The 22,962-nt window shown below is 50.7% G+C and overlaps 4 protein-coding genes across 4 annotated transcripts; 2 read left to right on the plus strand and 2 right to left on the minus strand.

The window, feature by feature from the left end:
- Positions 1-195: 195 nt before the first annotated feature.
- PHATRDRAFT_19604 (predicted protein) lies at positions 196-1,522 on the minus strand (the record flags this gene model as incomplete). The annotated part of the gene is made up of 1 exon (XM_002179352.1): positions 196-1,522. A coding segment is annotated over exon 1 (1,089 nt), but the record flags the coding sequence as incomplete, so codon positions are not given.
- A 1,848-nt stretch (positions 1,523-3,370) lies between these two features.
- On the plus strand, positions 3,371-9,040 carry PHATRDRAFT_45115 (predicted protein; the record flags this gene model as incomplete). Its single annotated transcript, XM_002179127.1, has 1 exon — positions 3,371-9,040. The coding sequence occupies one exon, from the start codon at positions 3,371-3,373 to the stop codon at positions 8,873-8,875; it is 5,505 nt and encodes a 1,834-aa protein (XP_002179163.1). The 3' UTR covers positions 8,876-9,040.
- A 3,970-nt stretch (positions 9,041-13,010) lies between these two features.
- PHATRDRAFT_45116 (predicted protein) lies at positions 13,011-18,946 on the minus strand. The gene is made up of 4 exons (XM_002179353.1): positions 15,847-18,946; positions 13,421-15,781; positions 13,314-13,347; positions 13,011-13,236 (listed from the first exon to the last, which is right to left on the minus strand). The coding sequence occupies exons 1-4, from the start codon at positions 18,794-18,796 to the stop codon at positions 13,050-13,052; spliced, it is 5,532 nt and encodes a 1,843-aa protein (XP_002179389.1). The 5' UTR covers positions 18,797-18,946; the 3' UTR covers positions 13,011-13,049.
- Positions 18,947-19,542: 596 nt separating this feature from the next.
- On the plus strand, positions 19,543-22,624 carry PHATRDRAFT_34728 (predicted protein; the record flags this gene model as incomplete). Its single annotated transcript, XM_002179128.1, has 4 exons — positions 19,543-20,571; positions 20,684-20,751; positions 20,775-22,440; positions 22,532-22,624. The coding sequence occupies 4 exons, from the start codon at positions 19,543-19,545 to the stop codon at positions 22,622-22,624; spliced, it is 2,856 nt and encodes a 951-aa protein (XP_002179164.1).
- Between the last annotated feature and the right edge of the window lie 338 nt (positions 22,625-22,962).

The raw sequence follows: 22,962 nt of genomic DNA on the forward strand, positions 1-22,962 counted from the left end.
GTTTCCCACGCGTCGGCCGGGATGTAGCTACGGGAAGTCTCAGACCTGCAGGGCTTGCGCGAGCGCCGCTCGTTTATCGGCATCCGAAAGGTCCGTCCGGCCCAGCATGTCGGAAAGATGGGGGATGTCTCGAAAGCGTGCAACCCAGTCGGCGTCGGACTCTGCGGCCGATTCCTGGCCACGGTATTCGAAGCGTTCCAGTTCTCGCGCCTTGCGTTGGGCATCCTGCACGACGACGGCGGGTACGCCGGCCAGCTCGGCGACTTGAATGCCGAAGGACTCTAGACACGGACCGGGTTGGATCTGATACAGAAAGGTCAACCCCTGCACGTCCCGCTGCGCCGTGACGTGACAGTTCCGAACGTTCGTAAAGACGTCGGCCAGACTGGTCAATTCGTGGAAGTGAGTGGCAAAGACACAAAGATTACCAACGTTCCGGACCATATATTCGGCAATGGCCCGGGCCAGGCCGTATCCGTCAAACGTACTCGTGCCGCGCCCCAGTTCGTCGACGATGATGAGCGATCGGGCCGTGGCGGTCCGCAAAATGGCGGCCGATTCGAGCATTTCCGCCAAAAAGGTGGAAATGCCCTGATCTTGCCAGTCTCCGGCCCCAACGCGGGCGAGAATGTGGTGCCGAATGTGAATGGTGGCCGATTGGCAGGGCACAAAGGCCCCAATTTGCGCGAGCAGGACAATCGCACCGACGGCGCGAATGTACGTGCTCTTACCACCCATATTGGGGCCCGTGACGAGGAGTACGTTGGAACGGTCGTGGGTGAGATCGACGTCGTTGGGAATATAGTCGGAGACGGATTCCTGTACTTCTACGCAGGGATGGCGTGCGCCTTGAAGCTGAATGCCGTGACCGGCGCAGTCGTCGCCGTCGATCAAAGTGGGTCGGCAGTATCCGTGGGGACTGTAGGCGGCTTGGTGGGCGAGTCCGACTAGGACATCGAGGGTGGCAACGGCGTCAAAGGCGCGTTGGAGTACGACGCTGTAGGTAGCGGCAACTTTGAGGGCGTCTTGGACGACGACTTTTTGCTGGCGATCGTATTCGGCCATTAAATCCTGCTGGGCGGTGGCGAGCTGGCGGAGTTCCTTGGTGGAGAAGGAGACGCCGTTTTTGAGCAGTTTGTGGATTTGCACCACGTTCCCGAGTTGATTCTGCAAGAGTTTGGTGTCGTTGGTGTTGGTGAGTCGAAAGAGGAAACCGTCGTCGGCTGTTTCTAGCTTGACCGTGGCTTGGGCGTTGCCGGTGGTGGAGGCCCACAAGTCGTTCATGTGCGCGTGACAGTCCCGGACTTGGTCCCGGACGTCCTGGAGTTCCCGTTGTAGAGTTCCGAGTTCTTCCCGGTAGGCGGCTTGTACGAGGAATTCGCGGGGAGCGGCGTCGAGGTCGAGTACGGCTTCGGCGAGGGCGATGGAGGGTTGCCAATCGGTGGCAACGTCGTGGAGTGCGGTGGTCAAGTCCGCGAGTAAGGAATTTTGGGGTACACTGCCGGAGAGTTGCTCGAGGTGCTCGACGACGCAAGGCAAGGTTTGCGAAGCGACTAGGTAGAGTTGATAGAGGTAGGAGAGTGCTTGAGATGGGGACGTTCCCACGGGCCAGTGGGCCGTCGTGCGGGCGTCGTCGTTTTGGGTGGTTGGATCCGTGTCGTGATGGTCGTCGGCAAAGGCGTCGAGTTGGGTGGCGAGTTTCCAGAGATCAATGTGTTGGAGTCCCCGGAGAGCCACTCCGTGGAGGGCATCCCGTCCGAGTCCGTCCCGGACCAGTGTGTCGACGGCGTCTTGTCGCCGCTGCAGCCGAACGCGGTCGGTGGAGGGCTGACGCAACCAGGTTCGCAAACGCGCGTGCCCCATGGGCGTGACCACGTGCGCGGACAAGACTCCCCAGAGCGAATCACTGGCTTTGGTAGTGTGGTGGTTGCTGTTGTGGTGGTTACTGTTGTTGTGATTGGTTTGGAGGTCGTGGTGCGAGGGTGGCCATAGATGAAGGGCATCGGCGGCGGTCCGGTCCAGGGCCAGGACTCCGGGCAGGACTCCGGTATCGAGTCGGTAGCGCAGGGTGGATGGGGACTCCCCGTGGATTCCGGTAACGTGTAGGAAAAAGGCGGCGGACTTGAGTAGATTATCGTGCGTGACGAGCGTCGCGTCGCCCGCCACTCGCCAGGGTCCGTCGGCCACGAGTTGTTGGAGTTGTGCCTGTACGCGATCGCGGGCCAGAACGGGCGTCGTGTCGTGGATTTGGAGGAATTGCAGTGCGGCAGCTTGTGTGTTTGCTGGTGAAGTGTGTGGTTGGGTTGGGGACGTATTTTGTGGGTGTGGTTGGGGAGTGGGTTGGTGTGCGACGAGTGCCTGGTACAAGCGCGTGGCGAGGGGAGACGGTGGAGCCGCCGCCGTGTGGGTGAGTTTCTTCGGTTTGGTGTCACAGTACACGTGCGTGACGGCAATGGGATGGAGTGTCTCGAGCAAGGCGTGGAGATGATCCCAGGAGCGTGTGTCGTCCCAAAAGTGGTAGTACGTCAAGACGGGTTGGACAAGGTCGGGTTGCAGTGTCCACACCAACAATGGGGCCGTGTGCGACGCCGGTGCCGACACTGCGCCCATCCACACGCCCACAATGGTTCCGTTGTCGGTAGCTTCCAACGGTGTTGTCTTCATTGTCGTGGTGGATATTGTTGTAATTGTGGTGGATATTATTGTGGAGGGAGACCCAAAGGAATCCAAGGAAGGAACGCGTGTCCAAAGCTTACACTGTGGTGTGTATGGGATGGGGTGTGGTGTGTATGGGATGGGGTGTGGTGTGTATGGGATGGGGTGTGGTGTGTATGGGATGGGGTGTGGTCGTCGGTCGGTGGCGGTCGAGGTACGGCTAGTAGAGTAGTCGTCGTAGGGTCGTTTGCCCCCTACCAAAGACGACACCCGAATGGCGCGGCGCGCGGCTGGTGTGTGTGTTCCGGGGTTCGAACGCCACAGGAATACCGGTAATTGTCAATACACAATGGTGACGTCATGGTGAACGTCACCACACCGACCGCGTCGGACCGACTACTTATGGTGAACAGAGTTACCGTTCGGGTGTACTAGTAGGGGACCGGTATGCGTCGCGAGTATGCGCGCGCCCGCGCCTTTTCCAGTTCACTGTACGTTGAAGGAACTGGTAAATAACGGTCACTGGAACCGCGCCGGAGACCACCACCACGGAACTCACAGTCATACACTCATCCCTTGATACTGCCGGTTTTGGTGTTGCACAGTCCATGACACACCAAATACACAATACAAATCCAATACAAATCCAATACACAAATCCAATACGTAACAAACACCAATACACACACAGCACACCCAGTTTCCAATTTCCACCATGCCAAAGAGATCGTTGCCACAGTCCTCCGCCGTCACGGCCAATCAGTGGACGGTGGCGGCGATCCATCCCGCCAGTGACGCCGTCTGGCACGAAGAGCAAGCATCCACCCTCACGCGCTACTTCTCCGCCGTGGACGTGCTCTGGCAACAACCGTCACTACCACACTCACAGTCACACTCACCAATGTTGTGGTTGCAACAAAAGGTACACGTGGGGGACGTCTGTGCCTTTGTCGTCCCCACGGGTTTGCGGCAAGATCCCTTCCTCGACCAATCCTGGATGGTGGGACAAGTCCTAGTCTTGGCCTCCCGGGCCTCCTTGACGCATTCCGCTCGCCTCCACGCCCTCGTGCGTTGGCTCCCGCACGCCAAACAGGTCGAAACCTGGATGCCACTGCCCGTTTACAAACGATGGACCACCACGTACCGCCCCGCACAACTACTCCTCGAAACCCTGCAGTGCCAGACGATCGCTCTCGCACACTTACTCCCCGCTACCGTGCGCATACGACCCACCCAACACTTTACCACGCAAACGGCCTTGCCACCCGAACCCTTCCCCGATATGCCCTTTTGGCGACTCTACTTTCACGTACCCAAACGCTGGTACCGACCCGACGAACCGCACCGGAACCACCATGAACTACCCTCGGAACGGGTCGGTCCACAATGGTCACACCCGCACACGGAACTCACCTTGGCTAGAGCCTGGACGGCCGCGGTGGCCGAAGGAATACTCCCACCGGAACTACACCGCCGACTAACCAACGTTCGTTGTCCCAACCAACACCCCACCCCCGCCTGGCTAGCCACCGTTCACGACCACCAACCACCGACCAACCGTAAATCGGATGCCCCTTCGACGGACACGGTCGAGACGACTACCGAGACGACGAGCCGTAAAAAGGCTCGTCCATCGCCATCCCCCACCGTATCCACCACCGACCCTGCCCTCGCCGTCCAACCCGCCTCCAAAATCGTACACCGCGCGACCCGGGACGGCGTCACCCGAGCCTTTGGTACGGCACTCCGGATTCCTTTGCAACCGTCCGATACACACCGATCCGTACTCGCCAACGCACAAACCTGCATTGTCCGGGTCGGGGACGCCGTCGTTATGGCCTGTGACGATGCCCGCACACCCCTCCGTGACGCCGGACCACGTCCGTGGTATCCATGGACGCGGCCGTGGAGCGTCGCGATAGTTCTAGCCGCCGTGGACACGCACGATGAGTACCAATTTCAAGTCCGCTGGCTCGCCAACGCCCAGGAACTACCATCCGGCGTACTCACCAAGGCATCCCACAGCATCCGCGCCGATTGGAAACGTCCGGAACACGTTCCTTACCTTTTGGCCGTGACGGACGCCGTCGATACCGTTCCCGCCGAAGCCGTGCTGGGACGCGTCGCCTGGGTCCCGTGTCCCCCGCCCCGGCCGCGTTACGTCCTACGTGGCGTCCCCCAAATCCAACGCGTCGCCAAGTACCGACTCGACCGACACCGATTGCGATACATCGAGGTGGGCACGGCCCAGAGTCTCCGGCAAACCCTAGTCACCCGTGCCTGGCAACTACCCGAATCCTTCATCCACCAGGATGCGCAATTGCGCCAGATCTACCGTACGCAGCTCGGGTTGTCGGAGGACGCCGACGAGGATCTTTCCGATCCCCAAGACACCGTACAAGCCGAGACAGACGCAGCGCTGGCGGACCCGGCCACTAAGGGGCCTCTGGCGTGGCTTAATCCCGTGACGAACGTGCGCTCCGTGCCCAACCGGCCCCTTCTAGCCCGTACGAACAATTTCGAATTTTTCGAAGTCGTCTCCGTCGCGGTAGTCCCGCGATTTTGTGATCGCAAGGTGACCGCCAAGAAAACAACCGAGACGCGCTGGAATGTGAGAATTGGGGACGTTGTCTGTTTGGCCGATAGCGATTCCACTCCGCCTCCTCCTCCTTCCCCCCAAGCGAACAAAGCGCGGTGGTATCCCTTCGTGGGTCCGTGGCGGTACGCTCAAGTGCTGAGCATCTATCGCGTTCCCGGAGCCGACGATTCCAAAATTCGACTGGAAATCCGATGGCTGTTCCGAACAACAGAACTACCGCTGCATGTGAGAGCGCGGATTCCGGTGGTGACGGATTCCGCACGGGAAGTAGTCTGGGAGACTGATTCGGTACAGAGCGACGTGCCCGCTGCCCGGGTCTTGGGACGAGCCAAGGTCTTTTTGGGCCATCACGTAGATGCTTGGATGGGCACCGGAACGGAAATCGACTCGGTTCCACACGTGGCAGCCCGGTGCTCTTACCTGTACTTTTCGACGTCGGAACGCTTCCAACCACTCTTTTGTTCCGGGACGACGACCATCCAATGGTTTCAGCGACTCATGGAGCGTGGCTTTTATTTCTCCGATATGGTTCGCAAGAACCAACCGCTCGGATCCGCCATTGAGTTCTGTCTCAATATTTCCGTCTGCGGCGGCGAAAATGGTTGTGGTACGCACGATCTGTTTGAGGATCTCGTTGCGAGAAAGGAGGACTCCATCGACAAAGCGGACCACGAAGCGCTTTTGCAAAGCAGCGAACCAAAAGGAGGTCTTCGCCATTTTGTTTCTGTAAGTATTGTTCCACCGTGGACGTCATTTTTGCATTCGGACGTCGTCTGTCGAGAGCGAGATCGAAGGGGACTCGAATGGACCCTCCGAGTGGGCGATGTGGTAGCGGTTGCTTCTGAGAAGTGCGAATCACGCTGTCTCGGCTCGTTTGCTGTTTCGGATCCATTTACTTCACCATGGAGAATATGTCAGATTCTGTCCTTGTTTCAAGATGCAAACAGCCGCGACCTCTCCTATTTCGCTCAAGTCCGTTGGTTTTATCGCGACGATGAGATTTCCAAGGAATCGTCAGGTATTTGTACACCTCAATGCCTGGACGTTGTGTATGAAAGCCGAGACGTGCACGACGAGCCGATAGGTCTTTCAAATTGTTTGGGGCCAGTTTCTCTGCTTTCATCGTGGAGTGCAACGATTACAAGTCCACCTTATCTACCACTAGTCCGCGCAGTCTATGGTGGAGAATACTGTAGCAAAATGGGAAAGCTGATGGGGCGCTCGACGGGCTCTATACTGAAGTTTGCTTCCGTCGTGGAGCGGGGGCTATCTCTCTCAACCTACTATTCACAAACGCAAAAAGCGGAAATAATGCAGGCAATTAAATCTCACGTCCGAAGCAGAACTGGAAGAGCAAGCGACTCTCTTGTGCCTCGCCAAACGGTTGAGGAAGGCAACTTGAACGACTATCCGGGTTTACCGTCAGCAATAGTGTCACCACCTGCTCAACCAAGTAGAAACGAATCATTCGCTTTCACCTCGCAACCGCCGTTTTTTGTCGACTCCAAGGAGGGAGTTGAATTCTTTACAAGTATGGATATTAAACCTTGCTTCTCCAACTTTGCCGTTAGCTCGGAGAAAGGTGTCGCCGCCCAGGATAAGACTTGGTCTGTCAATATTGGGGATCCGGTTTTACTGAGCTACGATGCTCGAATGTGTGCGGGTAAAACCACGTTTGGGGTGGAATCAGGCTCACTAAGTACCCAGCCTTTTTTCCCAATGAACGTACCATGGTCAGTAGGTGAGATTGTCCTGATTTGGAGGCCACCCAACAACCCGAGTTCCGAGAAGGTTGGTGCCCATGAGACTGCAAACGACCTGAAAATCGAGGTGCGGTGGTTTTACCGATCCGCCGAACTTCCTGGTGGAACGAGAAATCAACTAGGATATTCTGATATAGAATGCGAAGAGATTGTGGAGACCGATCACTGCGACTCCACAATAAATGCTTCTTCCGTCCTATCACCTGTTGTTCTTCATTCGAAGTCATCTCCGGTTTCACAGCCACGATTTCTTCATGGAGTTCCTGTATTGGAGTTTTTTTGTCGACGATTTTGGTCTATTCATCGACGAGGCCTAGTTCCAAGCGGTGGATCAGCTGCCAGACTGCTGCGGTCAAGGAGACATTCTTCCTTTTTTAGTAGCAACCAATTACTCAAAATTGCATTTGAAAAAATTCAAAGCAAAAGCGAGCATCATATTTATGCGCCTATATGTTCATTGCGAGAGTGTTCAGTGTGGAAAGCTGCATTTTTTAGAGTCATCAACAAGCTTTCTCTAACAGATGCTTCAAAAGAAGCCAGTCAAGATTCGCTGGCACTTGTTGGCCGCGAAAAAGAAAAAGAGCAAATAACCTCGTTCCTAGAGGCTGCGATAGCAGGAAAGGGAGAGAATACCAAACCGTCGATTTTCATTGCAGGTTCCCCTGGTGTCGGCAAAACAGCCTGTGTACGCGCCATGGTATCGAGTCTGCAAGTGCGGGCCAGCAAAGGCCTGCTTCCAGTTTTTCATTTTGTCGCTCTGAATGGGATGGAGTTGAGGCATCCTTTGGAAGCCTACGTAAAACTCTGGGAAGAGCTGAGTGGTTGTAAGGCTAAGTGCTCTGCTGAAACAGCAGCTTCGAGGCTGGAAGCATATTTCACTAGCAACGAACATGGTTGCCAAAACTCCGAGGAAGACAACCAGGTCGTTGTGCTACTGCTTGATGAGATTGATTACCTGGTGACCAAGAAGCAAACTGTCCTCTACAATTTCTTCGACTGGCCATTAAGGGCTTTGGAATCCAGATCCGCGAGGCGGCTCATCGTTCTTGGTGTTTCCAATACATTAAACCTCCCAGAGCGTCTCCATCCTCGTGTACAGTCACGTATCGGTTCAAGACGCTGCTACTTCAAGTCATACGATGATAAAGAAACCGTTGCAATATTGAAAGCAAAGGTGAAGCAAGCTTCTCCAACTTACGCAGTCTTTGAGGAAGACGCCATTGTCTTTGCTGCTAAGAAAACAGCTGCGCTCTCCGGCGACATTCGAAAAGCATTCCACATATGCCGTGCTGCCGCCGAGACAATTTTGCGCGATTCTGAAAACGACGATAATACAGTAGTTGCTCCTATCGTCCGGATCAAGGATGTTGTGAAAGTCAGTCGAGAGTCTTTCAATTCGACCCAGTCAAAGGCTATCTCTCATTGTAGCTCTCTTGAGGTTCTTTTCCTTGTCACCGTTGCGTCTTTGTACAAGACAACTGGAAGAGAACATGGAGGCTTTGATATAGAGGAGATCTTGACAAAAATGGAAGGCATTTCCAACTCTATGGGAAAAGTTGAGTATTTGCCTGCACCTTCGCTATTCGAGACCTTAAAAATCTCTCAGCGTTTGGCCGAGGGTTACCTGATCTCCGTACAAGCACCTCGCCTCTCAAGTGTGAGTTACCGTGCGTCGGTGGCAGGGAGCGGAGGTACTTGGCCGCTGGTGTCGGGACTGTTGGACGATGTGGCAATTATGCTTGCTTTGAAAGGGAGCGAACACCAGGAGCTGACTCACAAATACCTGGCTATTAATAGCTTTGTTGGCAGGCAAATAGGTCTCGCTCCGGCACAACAAAGGAACAGGAGATTGGCATGATTGTTTGGTTGTCCGACGAACTATGAATGAACATAGTGAACCCATGCCACGTCCTTGTAATTCAAGTACAACTTGAATGTGACTGTGAGCAATTTTTTTCTGCAGCTTTGAAGCGTCAAGAGTCCGCAATGTACAATTGTCCCTAAAAGAATCATTCAACGCTTCAGGAATACATATTTGTTTAATTGTAGCTACGGTGTTCCTTCTTGTGCTGTAAAAATCGGCGTTCGTGAACTATCCCAAATTTCTTGTATATAACGTCCACGGCAAGTCAGATTTCAACTGACTGTGAAAGGGAGCGCATTCTCTATGTTTGCAGGCCCTTTTGACAATCATCTGAGTCAGTTAATATTTTTAGAAAGGATAACAATACTTGTTGGAAAGTAGAGAGAGGGCCGAAAGTCGCTCGAAGACTGACGGTGTGTTACTCATCTTGGAGTTTAGCCCATAAGTCTTCCTATTGGGTGATCTTCGAAAAAGTGCAAAAGCCTAGATATGATGAAATGAGGTGGTCGAAAGGTGGGATGCCGTCAAATCAGCAATGCATCAAGCATCTCATATCGCTACTCAAAGTCAAGACCTGTCTGTACCCATCATTTGACAGTGACAAACCTTGTGAAGCTGTTTGGCTTTACCCGGAAGCTCTCCCCTTGTCGAGGTGCGTTTATCTTCATTTACTAGATTCTATCTGCAAAAAGTTAATTTCAGTAAACGCAAGCGTTCCTCAACTTTACATTTAAAATCTTTTTCTTGTCCCGTACTCGACGGCGTTCAACGTATCGAAATAGTCGAACTCGATCATGAAGGTTCCGTTGCTGCTTGTGCTGGCTATTCTTATGTCGAAAAAGTCCGCAAATGCTTTTTGTTTTCAGAAAAACATAGCAATTTTAAGTGTCGGATATGCTAGAGAGCTGCACGAGCTTACAGGTAGTAGCCTCCGACTTTCAAACTCTTCCAAGGACAGGGAAGAACGAGCCCAGATTCGCTCCCGAGAATATTTTCAAGGCTTGTTAACAAGACCACTAAGTGAGGACAGAGAACGCATTACTGGCGACGAACTGCTTGGTCCGACTCTAAAGCTTGCAGGCGGGGTCACGTTGATTCTTTTGAGTTTGGTAGCCGCGTTTCTAGCCTCGAATGAAGTGCTGTTTCCAATTACAAGCTAACGAGTTCCCTGAAAAGTTATTTCGGCCACCTGGTCAGATAGGTATCCGAGAGGCCATCATCTACTACAACCACATGTTCATTCTTTGGGTAAATCATGACGCTTCATGCACAGTAGGATCGAATCGCTACGAGATGGCTTGTTATTCCCTATGCAGCAGACAGAATAAACAGATTAATGGACTTATTATTATCGTCCCTCCCATTCCAATGCAAAATCTAATCGCTCTGACTTACAGTTAAAGATCTTGTAAGGAAATGTTTAGCCTTTGCCGTTGTTTAAAACAAGAAAACCATATTGCATTGTTCGTTTAAAGTAGCTAGCCAGTCCCTCGGTAATCAATATCATGCAACCTAAAAATAGAAAATTGGACACCCCGTGGCTGGACTTCGTGATTTCTGGTCTCTAATTAACACAGTCTGTAATATGAGAGAATGGAATTTATTTTCTGAAGCTTTTTTTAAGGTTGTCCCGAGCAAAAATCCTTCCCGTTCCGATGCAACATTATATCGTTCCTGAATTAAGAAAAGATTGCCAACTGGAAATATTTTTTCAGCCTTCGTCGATTTTCAAAAACGAACCACATTCATTGACAGTCAGAGTACCTAGCCCCTCGGATGCAACATCACATCGTTCTGAATTGAAAAAAGATTGCCAAGGGGAAATCTTTTTCAGCCTTCGTCGATTTTAAAAACACGAGGAATACCACATAATTTATGTTTCATTGACAGTCAGAGTAGCTGGCCCCTCCATGTGAGCCATGGTCTCGAAGAACACTGTCTATATCAGTTATATAGATAGAGTAAATATCATCAAAATCTTTGAAGTTGCCCCAAATCATCCCATCTCTAGGGATTTCAAACAATCTGATCTCGGAAAAATTACATTTTACAGAATATGTATCAAGTGAGAACCATTTCAGGTCGTCATAAACGAAAATCTGGACCAAAGACTTGGATTTTAACTTCACCTGGTCTCAGGGTTTCTGTTGCTACGTAGGCTCATCGCCTGACCTGGGTCAGGCAGGATCTGAACCATATCTACGATAAAAAATACCTTTTTCAATATTTTCTTAATGTAAATGCTAAAAAAAATCAAAACTAACCTATACATGTCAAGTAGGTCTTACAAGCACCAACATAAGGTCCAACTCCGGATATAGGTTTGGGTCTTTAAAAAAGAGTAGAAAAAGCATCACTGACTGGATTGCCTGAGTAGTCCTTGAGACTCTTTTCTGAAGAACCGCGTCATGCGACAAATGAATAATAATAGACTCACAGTCATAAATATGCGTCTTCTCTGAAAAGTTATGAATCGCATTCAAAAAAATGTGGTTGCAATCCTTGACGCTGTACAGAGCTACCAAGGAGATAAAAACTAACTTCTCTCGATGATGCGCCCTTTGTAGGACCGACTGCATTGGCAGAGGAAACGGCATTTCTGTATAAATTTTTTACCGGTAGATATCATAGGAAAACTTCTAGAAATTAAATTTCAATAAGGAGTAAAATAATATAAAGGAATTGATTCATTTTTAAATCTATGCCAATCCGGGCCTTCAAACCGAAGACGCTCAACGAGACTATTTTTTTGTTTGTTTGGTAAAAAGATTTTTGAGTAAAGTCCAACCAAACAAAGCACTTTCACATCTGATTTTTTTTAAATCGTTGCTGTTAGGGAATACTACACTTTTTCATCTACGAATTACTTCAAATTAAATTCAAAGTGGTAGATTTGGCGATCATGAAAAACATATTTTGAATATGAGACGAGCAATAACGGACGGAACAATAAGGCCAATAGAGCTGATAGAGAAAATTAGACGAAGTTTTCTAGCGCTTTAGATGTCTTGAATCAGCAAATCCTTAAATCAACTCAATTATTTTCACCATTTTCTATTTTGTCGATCAAAGTGTTGTGTTCTAACGAAAAAAGAGTTTAGGAGATACGTTACAAATTGAGATGAAAATTGTTTCGTTTGGTAAGAAAAGCATGTCGGGACGTTTCGACGTTCGAGTTCGTTTTACAATTCCCCTGCTTTGCTTGATTACTTTCATAGCCAGTAGAGTGTTTAAACAGGTGTACCAGCAAGAAGGACTTTAAAATGGCGGGTTGAAATAAAATATAAAGTGATGAATTAGAAGCATGTTCGGGACGTATTTACGAGTTCGTTACTATAAATTCGCTTGCCTTGCTGAATTTTTATTGTTAGCAGTACAGGGATAGGGAACAGGAACAAGCACGGTCAGCTTAATGCAATGATCTCTTGAAAAATTGTTAGTCTACTCCTTTTGTGTTTCTAATTTGACTTTTATCGAAGTCCGTTTCTCTTTTTGGGGCATCAGTCACTTTTTGTCATGTATTGACTCTCCGATCTGTCTTCTGTCATCGTGGACCTTGACCATGAGCTTTGACGTACGCAGCTTAAGTCAAAAACAGTTTCTGATCGCAAGATCTGCGATTCTTTCTTTAAGTTATGCAATCCATCCAAATTACCGCTCAAGCCGTTTTGTAGAAAATTGGCTCCGAAAAGGACCGAAGAAATCGCTGTAGGATTACCGGCATGTCTGAGTTTAAATTTTTAAGAACCAAAGCTTGAGCTCATATTGTTCGTCGAAAAGGCAGGGATTGTTTCAATGAGATAAGAATGTAGATAGAAGAATCTACAACTATTTGATTTCAACGATTTTTTCAATTCGAAGAAAGAGAGATTGCGGCAAGGATTGGCAGAGCCGAGTCCTTGGGGCCTTTCGGACTAGTGTCATATTTCCTTATCCGTTTTCTGAAATTATCGACCAGGATCTGCAATTGTGTCGTCGAAAAGTTCCGGTACGTATAGGTCGTCCGGGAAATCATCCGCACGATAACTTACCCATTCCAATATAGGAAGGTCACAAGAAATGAGGGATTCATTTCGTACCAAAACAGGCGACTTGGAATGTAGACCACAAATAGGAGCGTACCGTATTTACACAACCTACCTAGCCTATGTTAAGTTAATAAAGCTTCCTAGCTATTGAGAATGTTCATGAGCTCATCTCGTGAATGGAAACCCCCATCAGCCCCACCGGCACTAATGGAGGGCTTTCTGCTGTCGTTGTTAGCCAGGAGTACGCTACCTTCATTTTTTAATCTAAAGCTGTCGATTTTGACTTCGATTGTGTCCTCCATGATGTATCTGTGAACGTATGTTTTCCTGTTTGACAGCAAAATAAGAGTGAGCAGTTTTCTCTTTTAACAGCCACAGAGCAATAAAATAATCACCATACCCACCTTGTCTGTCCAATTCTATTTATTCTAGCTAAAGCTGCGCACATGCAGAGGTACCGATATTTGTTAGGAAAATCGGAGTCCAAAATCTTTCGTTTTGTTGGACGTACCTTGGCTATCAAGACTGTGATTCAACAGAGGTTCAACTAGGAAAACATGGGACGCCTCCAAAATAGTCAAACCCTCAGCAGCCTTCTTGACATTCAAAAGTAGAACATCGCAACCCACAGACTGCAAGTCTCTGACGCTACCACTAAGGTCTTTTAGGCTTCTTGCACGTGTGTACCCAACAGCGTTGTCTTCCAGAGCTTGCTGACAAATATCAATCATATCTTCCCATTGGCTGAAAACAATGGATTTTTCTCCTTTATCTTGCACGTCCATGATATCAGCAACAAGTCTCGTGACTTTTGTTCCCCAGCTTCCTTTCACTACTCGACGAGTTTCACTTCCATTAGAACTGCTCTTCTCGACAGCAACCATCACATCCTCTCTGCTTGTGCGCACGGTACACCGTAGTGGACATTTGATTTCTCCCGAAATTGTACGAAGCTTTTCTAGGCAAGGAGTATAGTGAAACGAATGTCCGCATCGAAGAACCGCTCGCTCCCCCGTCAATTCGCTTAAACATACAACACAGGTTTCTTCATCACCTTCCGCGGAATACTTTCGGCTATGCCACTGGTTCTTTAAATAGCGTAGCGATTGATGCGCTCGTCGAAGATCACCCAAAGCCATGGCTTGTTTTGCGGCACTATCATGATACCTGGGGCACGCATCCACGGGAAAGACGATCGCGTTCAATTCATCATCCGAAAATTTGGTTGGATCTTCGCCCGCCTGAAGCAGTCTCATTGGCCTCTTGCACTGATTTAACTCGTCCAAGTCGTTGAGCAAGTCCAAGTGGACCCTCCATAAGCTAGAAGCAGCAAGTTTTTCCCGTTTCTGCCATTCGAGAACGCTGAAAAATTCTTTGGCTCTTTCTTCTATGTGCGTACCAACGTCCCTGAGAAACTTTGACTCTAGCATCGATTTGATCTGTGCGTACACCGACCTCAGAACGAGCAAAGTCACCTTGTCTACTTCAAGCTCATCAAGGACGTCACCAATCTTGCAGTGGCGACATTCCGGGCCGGTCTGCTTCCAGTCGGCTTTGCACACCCTGCAGCAACTGTTTTCAACAATCTCATCCTTTTGAGGGAAAGGACTTAGGGAAAGAACAGTAGCCATTGTCTTTGAGTGCATTCCAGGCTGACATCGAAACTGCGTTAACTTCCTGGTCTCCTGGACAACCAAGTTGTTTGTGGCTTCACGCATTTTGAAACCCCTTGAACCACTTTTGCTCGTCCGTGGCGGTTTGCCCTTAAGGCCTACTCGAATTCCTTGTATTCGCAGGTCCATGGCAGTTCGAAGCCCAGCGATATCGTTGAAGTCAGGAAAGGGTATAAAGCCGTTTTGAGTGTCCACAGCAGCGCTGAATCCCCGACTGGTGTATCCTTCCAAATCTTGCAGAATCCTCTCGACAATTTGCCTCTGCTCACCTTCATTGCCGTACAGACAGCAAAGAACCAAAAACTCGTCCCACCACTTTTCGTCCCAACAATCTCCACCACTCTGGGAAAGATGCGTTCCTTGTTGTGATAACTTCCCAAGTGCTTCATCGTGATACAATCTCTTGCTTGAAATGTTCTGAAAATGATTTTTACAACTGTCATGGGTCGCTCTTGCTGAGGCCAGATAGAGACTTTCGATTTGGCATGCTTCGTCTTTCATTCTTTTCGCCCGTGAACACAAAACTTGCTCCGTCAAAGCTTCACGATCTATCACAGCCGAACCTTCTTGTGAAATCCCGGCATATCTTTCCAAACATAACGCCCCGTTGTTCAGGGAATGCAGTCGTTGTAAAGGATCCTGTGCAATCGTAGCTTCAAACAGCTCGCATTCAAGTCCGACACAGAACTCAGATTCTAAGGAACTGGTGGCCTGTCGTCCATGAACCTCTTTCTCGCTCGGTGGAAAGCAGCCGGACAGGCAAATTCGCCAAGTCTTCGATTTTTTAGTGTGAAATCCCGTTGCAAAGCTCCAATCATTCAATCCCGCATACTCCGAAAGAAAAATTCTTGAAACGTCGATCCATTCGTCGCCAGCCCCTTGATAAGGAACCTGTATTGTGCAGTCTCTGGGACACAGGGATCTTTGTTGGCCATCCACCAAAACATCTAGGGTGGAAGACTCGCGCAGGGGTCTGAGGCGAATTTCGGTTAACTTTTTCGCACATTGAAAATCAATCTGGGCCCAAATGCTTGTGTTTGCATTCTTGGAGAATTTCCATTCCAGTCGCAATTTGCCATTCCCGACAATAGAATATGGAGACTGGAAGCCTTTCATCCCAGTTACAACCGCTTCCCCTATGACAAGCGTTGGTGCAGCATTTTTTTCAGTTTGCATAAGAGACTCCTGATACAAGTCACCTGTCAACCAAAATGTAAAATTTTAGAAAAAGGAGATTGACTAGAACAAAAGATCGTCAACTTACAGCTTTTCTTCATTAAAATCTCATCCTCTTCTTCCACATTTACTCCAAAGAATTTTTTTGCTTCAATTTTCAGCGTTGATAGAGCTGCCATGGCGTTTGTGTGCATGACGGCTAAACGCTGTGACTCCTCACACTTTAACTTTGCCTCCTCGATAAAGCGTTCGAGAATCTGATCCATTGTCATAACTCGCGAATTTAAGCTCGACATGGAACCTTCACGGCGTTTTCCCAAAAGTCTAGAAGCATGACCCCGCCCTATACCACTTGAACCTACTTGTGGATGGCAACATGCTGCACGTAGTTTATGAAGGCGATCAGCCAATGTAGTCAATCGGTTGGAATTTGATCTTTTCCCCTCGCTCTCTCGTTCTGTGATTTCACCAACCAGGGTGATGGTCTGCTCAAGTTGCCTCTCATAAAAGTGTTTCTCGATCGACGAGAACCGTAGCAAAACCTTTTCCTCGACTTGCTCAGGCACCCCCATCTGTCTTCGAACTGAATCAAGCTCGGAGGTAGACCTCCAAAATACCTTGCAAAGGAGTTGTTGAATTCTTTCTTCAATACCTCTATGTGCTAACGAGAAGCATTTTAGAAACAACGCAATATCCTGAAAAGGCAGCATGCGAAGAAAAAGGAGCAATCCATATAGATCTTCCACTCTTCCCCGCCCGATGGGGGTACCGGAGACACACCAGCGATGATCGGTTTCGAGTTTCAAGGCCATGATGGCAGATTTTGCAGTAGGTGTCTCCACTCTTTGAGCTTCATCAAGACATATGCGCCACCAGCGAATTTTCGTCAACGGAGATGGGACAACTCGGTATCTCTTTCTTCTTCTAAGGTTGCCTTGTTCACTTCGAATCCCCGCAAGGAAGCGATTATCATCCGAATGGTTTAGATCTGACATGAGTGTGTCGAAAGTTATGAGCACAATGTCAGCATCAGCAAGTCGTGCAGGGTGAATAAGTTGTATGGCATCACTAAAGCACTCTTTCTTCCAGTGCTTCATCTTACACGTTGCTTCCACGCCATTATACACAATACATTTCGTTGACCGCCCTTCGAGTTGAACAGTATGCTTTTGAATCTCTTGCTCCCATTGACGAAGGATGGCGGAAGGGGTAACAATCAAGGTAGCTCTACTAATGGTCATTTGCCCATTCCTTAAAAAACAGCAAGGGCAGCAAGCTTCATCCATTGAAAGTCTACAGTGACTGCCAGGACCTGAGGGTGAACGACGAAATGTATATGGGGTGCTTGCCTTCATCAACGCATCTGTCGAGTCGAATGATGCACAAAATTCATGCATAGGCTCTTTACAGGAGCAACATATAATGATCAGTTCTTTTTTTAGATCAGGAAGGGAAATAAGCTTTCCGCATATGCATGATCCAATGTAATCATCCTGAAGCCACTGTTCGGTCGCCACGGGGAGATCGTTTCTTTTTGGCTCCGGTGTTACCAGACGGGTGTTCGTTGCCGCAATTGAAAGACAAGAGATACCTGCAAATGATTCAAGATGAGGATTTCTTGACGTCACTGTGTCACCTTTATTAAAATATGTTTCACTTCGGCGTTCCTTCCGATACTCAACGTCTCGGACCTCAGTAGAACGATTCTGTTCAGATAAGTCGTCATGACACTCAGCGACGTCACGTGACCGACTAAATTCGGAATCAAGGTTCCGTCTCGCAAAAGGTACAGGTAAAGATGCGACTGTTGGTCTTCGATTGGCCAAGATGCAAGACAATACTTCTACAGTTTTTCCTAAGCCCATCGACTCAGCCAAAATCCCACCTCTCGGTTGAGGCATGTTGTCCGCCATCATTGATTTGGCAGCTGAATAAGTTCTCGTAATCCACCCAACAAAAGGTGAGAAGAAGATATTGCCATGTCGATCATCTTCCGCGACTTGACTCAATGGTAAAGGATCTCCGAAGGGTCTCAACCCTACCCAAGCCAATTTCCACTCCTCACCTTCGGCTTTCGACCGCTCACGTTCTAACATCCATTTCACAGCTTCAGCTTGATACGGACGTAATTTAGGTTTGAGATCTGGAATGACGAGGTCATCAGGTACGCTTTCCCGTTCTAAATGAGTGATGAGCTGCTTGTTATCAGTCAATGCGTATATTTGTCGGGCAGAAATCGGAGAGAAATCGATAGTAGACACCACGTTGGGTAAAGTATCATGAATAATGGTGTCTGGAAAGAGAGCAGCAAGGACTGAGTGGATGCTGTTGGCAGCGCTGTAACGCCTCGCGTTTGCCGGCCGTCTTATAGGCAGCACTTCAGGGCGACAGCAATCCAGTGCTTTCTCCGTGAGTGAAACATCCAGACACCAATTGTTTGTGTCTGAACGTCTCAGGAAGAGAATTATGAGATTACTGTCCAGAATTTCTTGAAAGATCTTTGGGCTTTTCCCAAGTAAAGGAAGCTGAAAAGCCTTCCATAAGTCAAAAGCGCCCAAAGACGTCCGTACTGGCAAACAGAGTGGCTTGTCCACCCCCAGGTCTTTGTCCGTTTGTACAGTTGCCTCGGGAAGCTTTAGTGCTTTCGTGAATATAGAGCTATTTCCTGAACGGTTACTATCGTCCTGCTGAAATCGATAAAAGATGAAAACATTTCTGCCGGATTGGGAATCCTCGACAACCTCAATAGATATTTCCGGAACCTCGATTGAAGAAATAAATCCTTGGTTTTCCGGCTTAAAACTTACTTGCTTCTTTGATCTCTTCTTTGCTTTGGGGTTTTGCGTTTGAGATGGTGTTGCGTGGACTGTGCGAAGTGGCGTCGTTTTATCGTGAGAAGGCATACATGATTTGTCGGTCCCGACGGGTTCACCCGCGAATAGAGCACGGAAAGTAGAGTCGCCAACTTCCCTGCGTCCGAAGACTTCTTTCTCTTCACTAGGAACCTTTTGTAAAGGAGTGGACTTAGAGCGACCCATATTCTTTCCTTACAAACTCTTTTCGTGATAAATTAAAAACAAAGGAGTGAGATGTATTCAGACGATAACAATTGAGCGGTCCTTTTTCCAAAGCAGCAAAAGGAATTGTCGACAGTTAGAGGTCATGTGGAAAGAAGCGATGGAAGAGCGGGGAACCGCTTTATGAATGCGCTACTCACGTCGCTAGCTGCCGAAATATTGTTTTTTGACTGTGATGTTACAGTTACAGTTACAGTGAATCACAGTCAGTAAAAGCTAGAGATGTAACACGACCTCGCTGCCAATTCTTTCACTGGATAAATACAATCGGGAAAATTCATCTGGATCTGCGAGTGATTTATACGTAATATAACCGTAAAGAAAAGACCGGCACCCTACTACAGAGCCCCCAATTCAGGGTTTCTGAGAAGCTTTTCATCTCGATCGATGATTCCCTCCTCGGCCGTAGAAGAAACCGACAAAAACTGTTGATCGAACTCCTGGTAAGGACAACGTCTCACCAGAAGTTCAATCGCCTACTGCTAAAAGACAAGTCGCTTCCGTCCCACACACAACGAATCACAGCCCCACAGTCCCTACGAATATCCAAGAGTACAATGTAGACTCATAATCTTCGTAGTTCATCGTTTTCCTCAACTGTGATCTCCATCGTCGTTTTGTGTTCTTCAATAGAACTACGAAGCAACCCCACCGTCTTTCCGCGCCAACCCCTGCCCTACCGCCCATCCGCCATCTCTTCGGTCCCGATGTCGACCTCCGCTCATTTCAAACTGAGCGACTTTCCTCACAAAGTCCTCGATCCGATTGCCACTCTCACCGTTCCCCCGACCTACGCGACCATCAAGCATGCTCAACGCCAGCTCATGACCAACGCCGCCGCCATTCCCACGCTCAATGGTGGTGGCGCCCATGGCCATATGGCCTTGACCCTCACCCCCCTTGCCTACGCCGACATCAGCAACGTCCCGTTCGTCATTCCCGTCGCCCCTCCGGCCAATCCGCCCCCCGGTGCCACGCAACCGCAAATCACCGAAAACAACCGTGTCCATCAACGCGACGCTGACATCTATAACTTGTATGTTGCCGTCAACAATGCCCTCCGCCAGCAGCTTCTCGATGCGATTCCTCGCATCTATGTGCGCGCCCTTGCGCACCCGATGTTCGAGTTCAGCAATGTTACCTGCCTTGATTTACTCTCGCATCTCTGGACAAAGTACGGCACCATCAAGCCCGCCGAACTTCAGAAAAATTTCCAGTCCATGTACACCCCCTGGAACACCACTGAACCGATCGAGTCCGTGTTTCTCCAGCTGGACGAGGCCATTGCGTTCTCCACCGATGGCAATGACCCCATCTCGGAGGCTGCTGCAGTTCGAGCCGGCTACGAAGTCATTGCGCACTCTGGCCTGCTCCCTCTTGACTGCAAAGAATGGCGCAAACTGCCTCTTGCTTCTCACACCCTTGCAAATTTTCAGCAGCACTTCTCCCTTGCCGACGACGACCGGCGCCTTACGGCCACTACCGGTTCACTTGGCTATGCCAACGTTCTCGCTGCTACTCCCTCTCTGGCTCCAGCCACGGTTTCCGACACCCTCAGCCTGCCTTTCTCCGCGCTCTCTGTGTCCCAGCCTTCTGTCTCCTCCCCGGACATGACCTATTGCTGGCCCCATGGGACCAGCAAGAACAGGCGCCACACCAGTGCCACTTGCAAGAACAAGGCCCCTGGTCATCGCGACGACGCGACGGCCACCAACACCCTTGGCGGCTCCACCAAGGTTTGGACTGCCCCCAAACCTCCCGAATAGGAAAGAGGGACGGCTACGCCGACGATTAAAACTAGTAATACCGATTATTTAAATCATATTACTAGTCTTAACTCGTCTGTAGCCCCCTCCCCGCCTAGTCCACACACCTCAGCCATTGCCGACACTGGCTGCACTGGCCACTACATCACGGTCAACTGCCCTCATACCCACAGGCACCCAGCCAACCCCAGCCTAGCAGTCCGTGTCCCGAACGGCGCAGTCCTCCGATCGAGTCATGTTGCCACCCTGGCCCTTCCTGGTTTCTCCCCTGCCGCCTGCCAAGCACATATTTTTCCTGGGCTTGCCTCCCATCCGCTCCTCTCTATTGGACAACTGTGCGACGACGGTTGCACGGCAACCTTCTCGGCCACTCGGCTCGACATTCATCGTGACGCTACACTGCTGCTCTCTGGTGCCCGCTCCCCCCACACTGGTCTCTGGCACCTCGATCTTGCCCCCGCTCCCTCTCCTGCGACGGCCCACGCCCTTGTTCCCCACACACCCCTTGCCGACCGCATTGCTTTTGTCCATGCCTCGCTCTTCTCCCCGGCACTTTCAACGTGGTGTCAGGCACTCGATTCCGGCCATCTTACCACTTTTCCCGACATTTCCTCCCGACAAGTCCGCAAATATCCACCCAGCTCCTCCGCCATGGTCAAGGGTCACCTCGACCAACAACGCGCAAACCTTCGCTCCACCAAGCTTCCCCCTGTTGGTTCCCCCACCACGACTGCACCCCCTGCCCGCTCTGTACCCGACCTTGATCCTCCCAATGCCCCACCAGTCGCACGTACGCACCACGTCTTTGCTGCTCATCAGCGCGTCACCGGACAAATCTACACCGACCAACCAGGCCGTTTCCTTACTCCTTCAAGTGCCGGCCATAACGACATGCTCGTACTGTATGATTACGACAGCAACGCCATCCACGTTGAACTCATGAAGAACAAGTCTGGCCCCGAAATTCTCGCCGCCTATAAACGCGCTCATGCTCTTTTCACCCAGCGAGGCCTCCGTCCACAACTCCAGCGCCTCGACAACGAAGCCTCTGCAGCCCTCCAGTCCTTCATGACCTCAGAGCACGTCGACTTTCAGCTGGCACCCCCCCATCTACACCGTCGTAATGCCGCCGAACGGGCCATCCGCACCTTCAAGAACCATTTCATTGCTGGCCTCTGCACCACGAACCCGGATTTTCCCCTGCATCTTTGGGACCGCCTCCTCCCCCAGGCCCTCATCACCCTAAATCTTCTTCGTCGCTCCCGCATCAACCCCAAGTTGTCCGCCCACGCACAGCTTCACGGTGCCTTTGACTACAACCGAACCCCGCTTGCTCCTCCCGGCACTCGCGTCTTGGTCCATGTCAAGCCGTCCGCTCGCGAAACATGGGCCCCCCATGCTGTTGAAGGTTGGTATCTCGGCCCCGCTTTGAACCATTATCGCTGCCATCGCGTATGGATCACAGAAACACGAGCCGAACGTGTTGCTGACACCCTTTCTTGGTTCCCGACCCGCCTCTCCATGCCTTCCGCCTCCTCCACCGACCGAGCCCTGGCCGCCGCCCGTGATCTTGTCCATGCGCTCCAAAATCCCTCCCCCGCCTCCCCGTTTGCGCCCCTCAACGCCCACCAGCACCAGGCCCTCACACACCTTGCCGATCTCTTTGCCACGGTGGCCGCCCCGGCCGACGACGCCCCCGCACCTGCTCCCGTGCCTCCGGTCCGTCCTCCTACCCCAGCACTTCCCCCAGCTCAGGTCCGTTTTGCCGTCCCTCTCGTCACGGCCGAACATGCCCCAGCACTTCCGAGGGTGCCCGTTCCTACCGCCGCACTTCCGAGGGTGCCCCCCATGGCTACCTATCACTCGCGCACCGGTAACCCCGGCCGTCGCCGCCGCAAAGCACGCAAACAACCGGCAACCCCAACCCTAGTTCCGGCGCATCCACACAACACCCGCACCCGACCCTTTCTTGTCCCGGCCTCCGCCAACGCAGTTGTCGACCCCGCAACCGGCGCCTCCTTAGAATATCGCCACCTGCGCTCCGGCCCCGACGCTCCCGATTGGATTCGCGCCGCCGCCAACGAAATTGGCCGCCTCACTCAAGGTAACCCGCCCCACAGTACCACCGGCAGCCAGACTATGCACTTCATCGCGCATAATGCCATTCCTCCCGGTCGCAAGGCAACCTACTTGCGCATTGTAGCCAGTATTCGCCCTCAGAAATCGGAACCCAAGCGCATCCGCTTTACCGTTGGCGGCAACTTAGTTCAGTACCCCGGAAAGGTTAGCACCCCAACTGCTGACATCACCACGGCCAAGATCCTCTTCAATAGCGTCCTCTCCACACCCGCCGCCAAGTTT

This window comes from Phaeodactylum tricornutum, chromosome 6 (genome assembly GCF_000150955.2).
Source record: "Phaeodactylum tricornutum CCAP 1055/1 chromosome 6, whole genome shotgun sequence".
NCBI lineage: Eukaryota > Bacillariophyta > Bacillariophyceae > Surirellales > Neidiaceae > Phaeodactylum > Phaeodactylum tricornutum.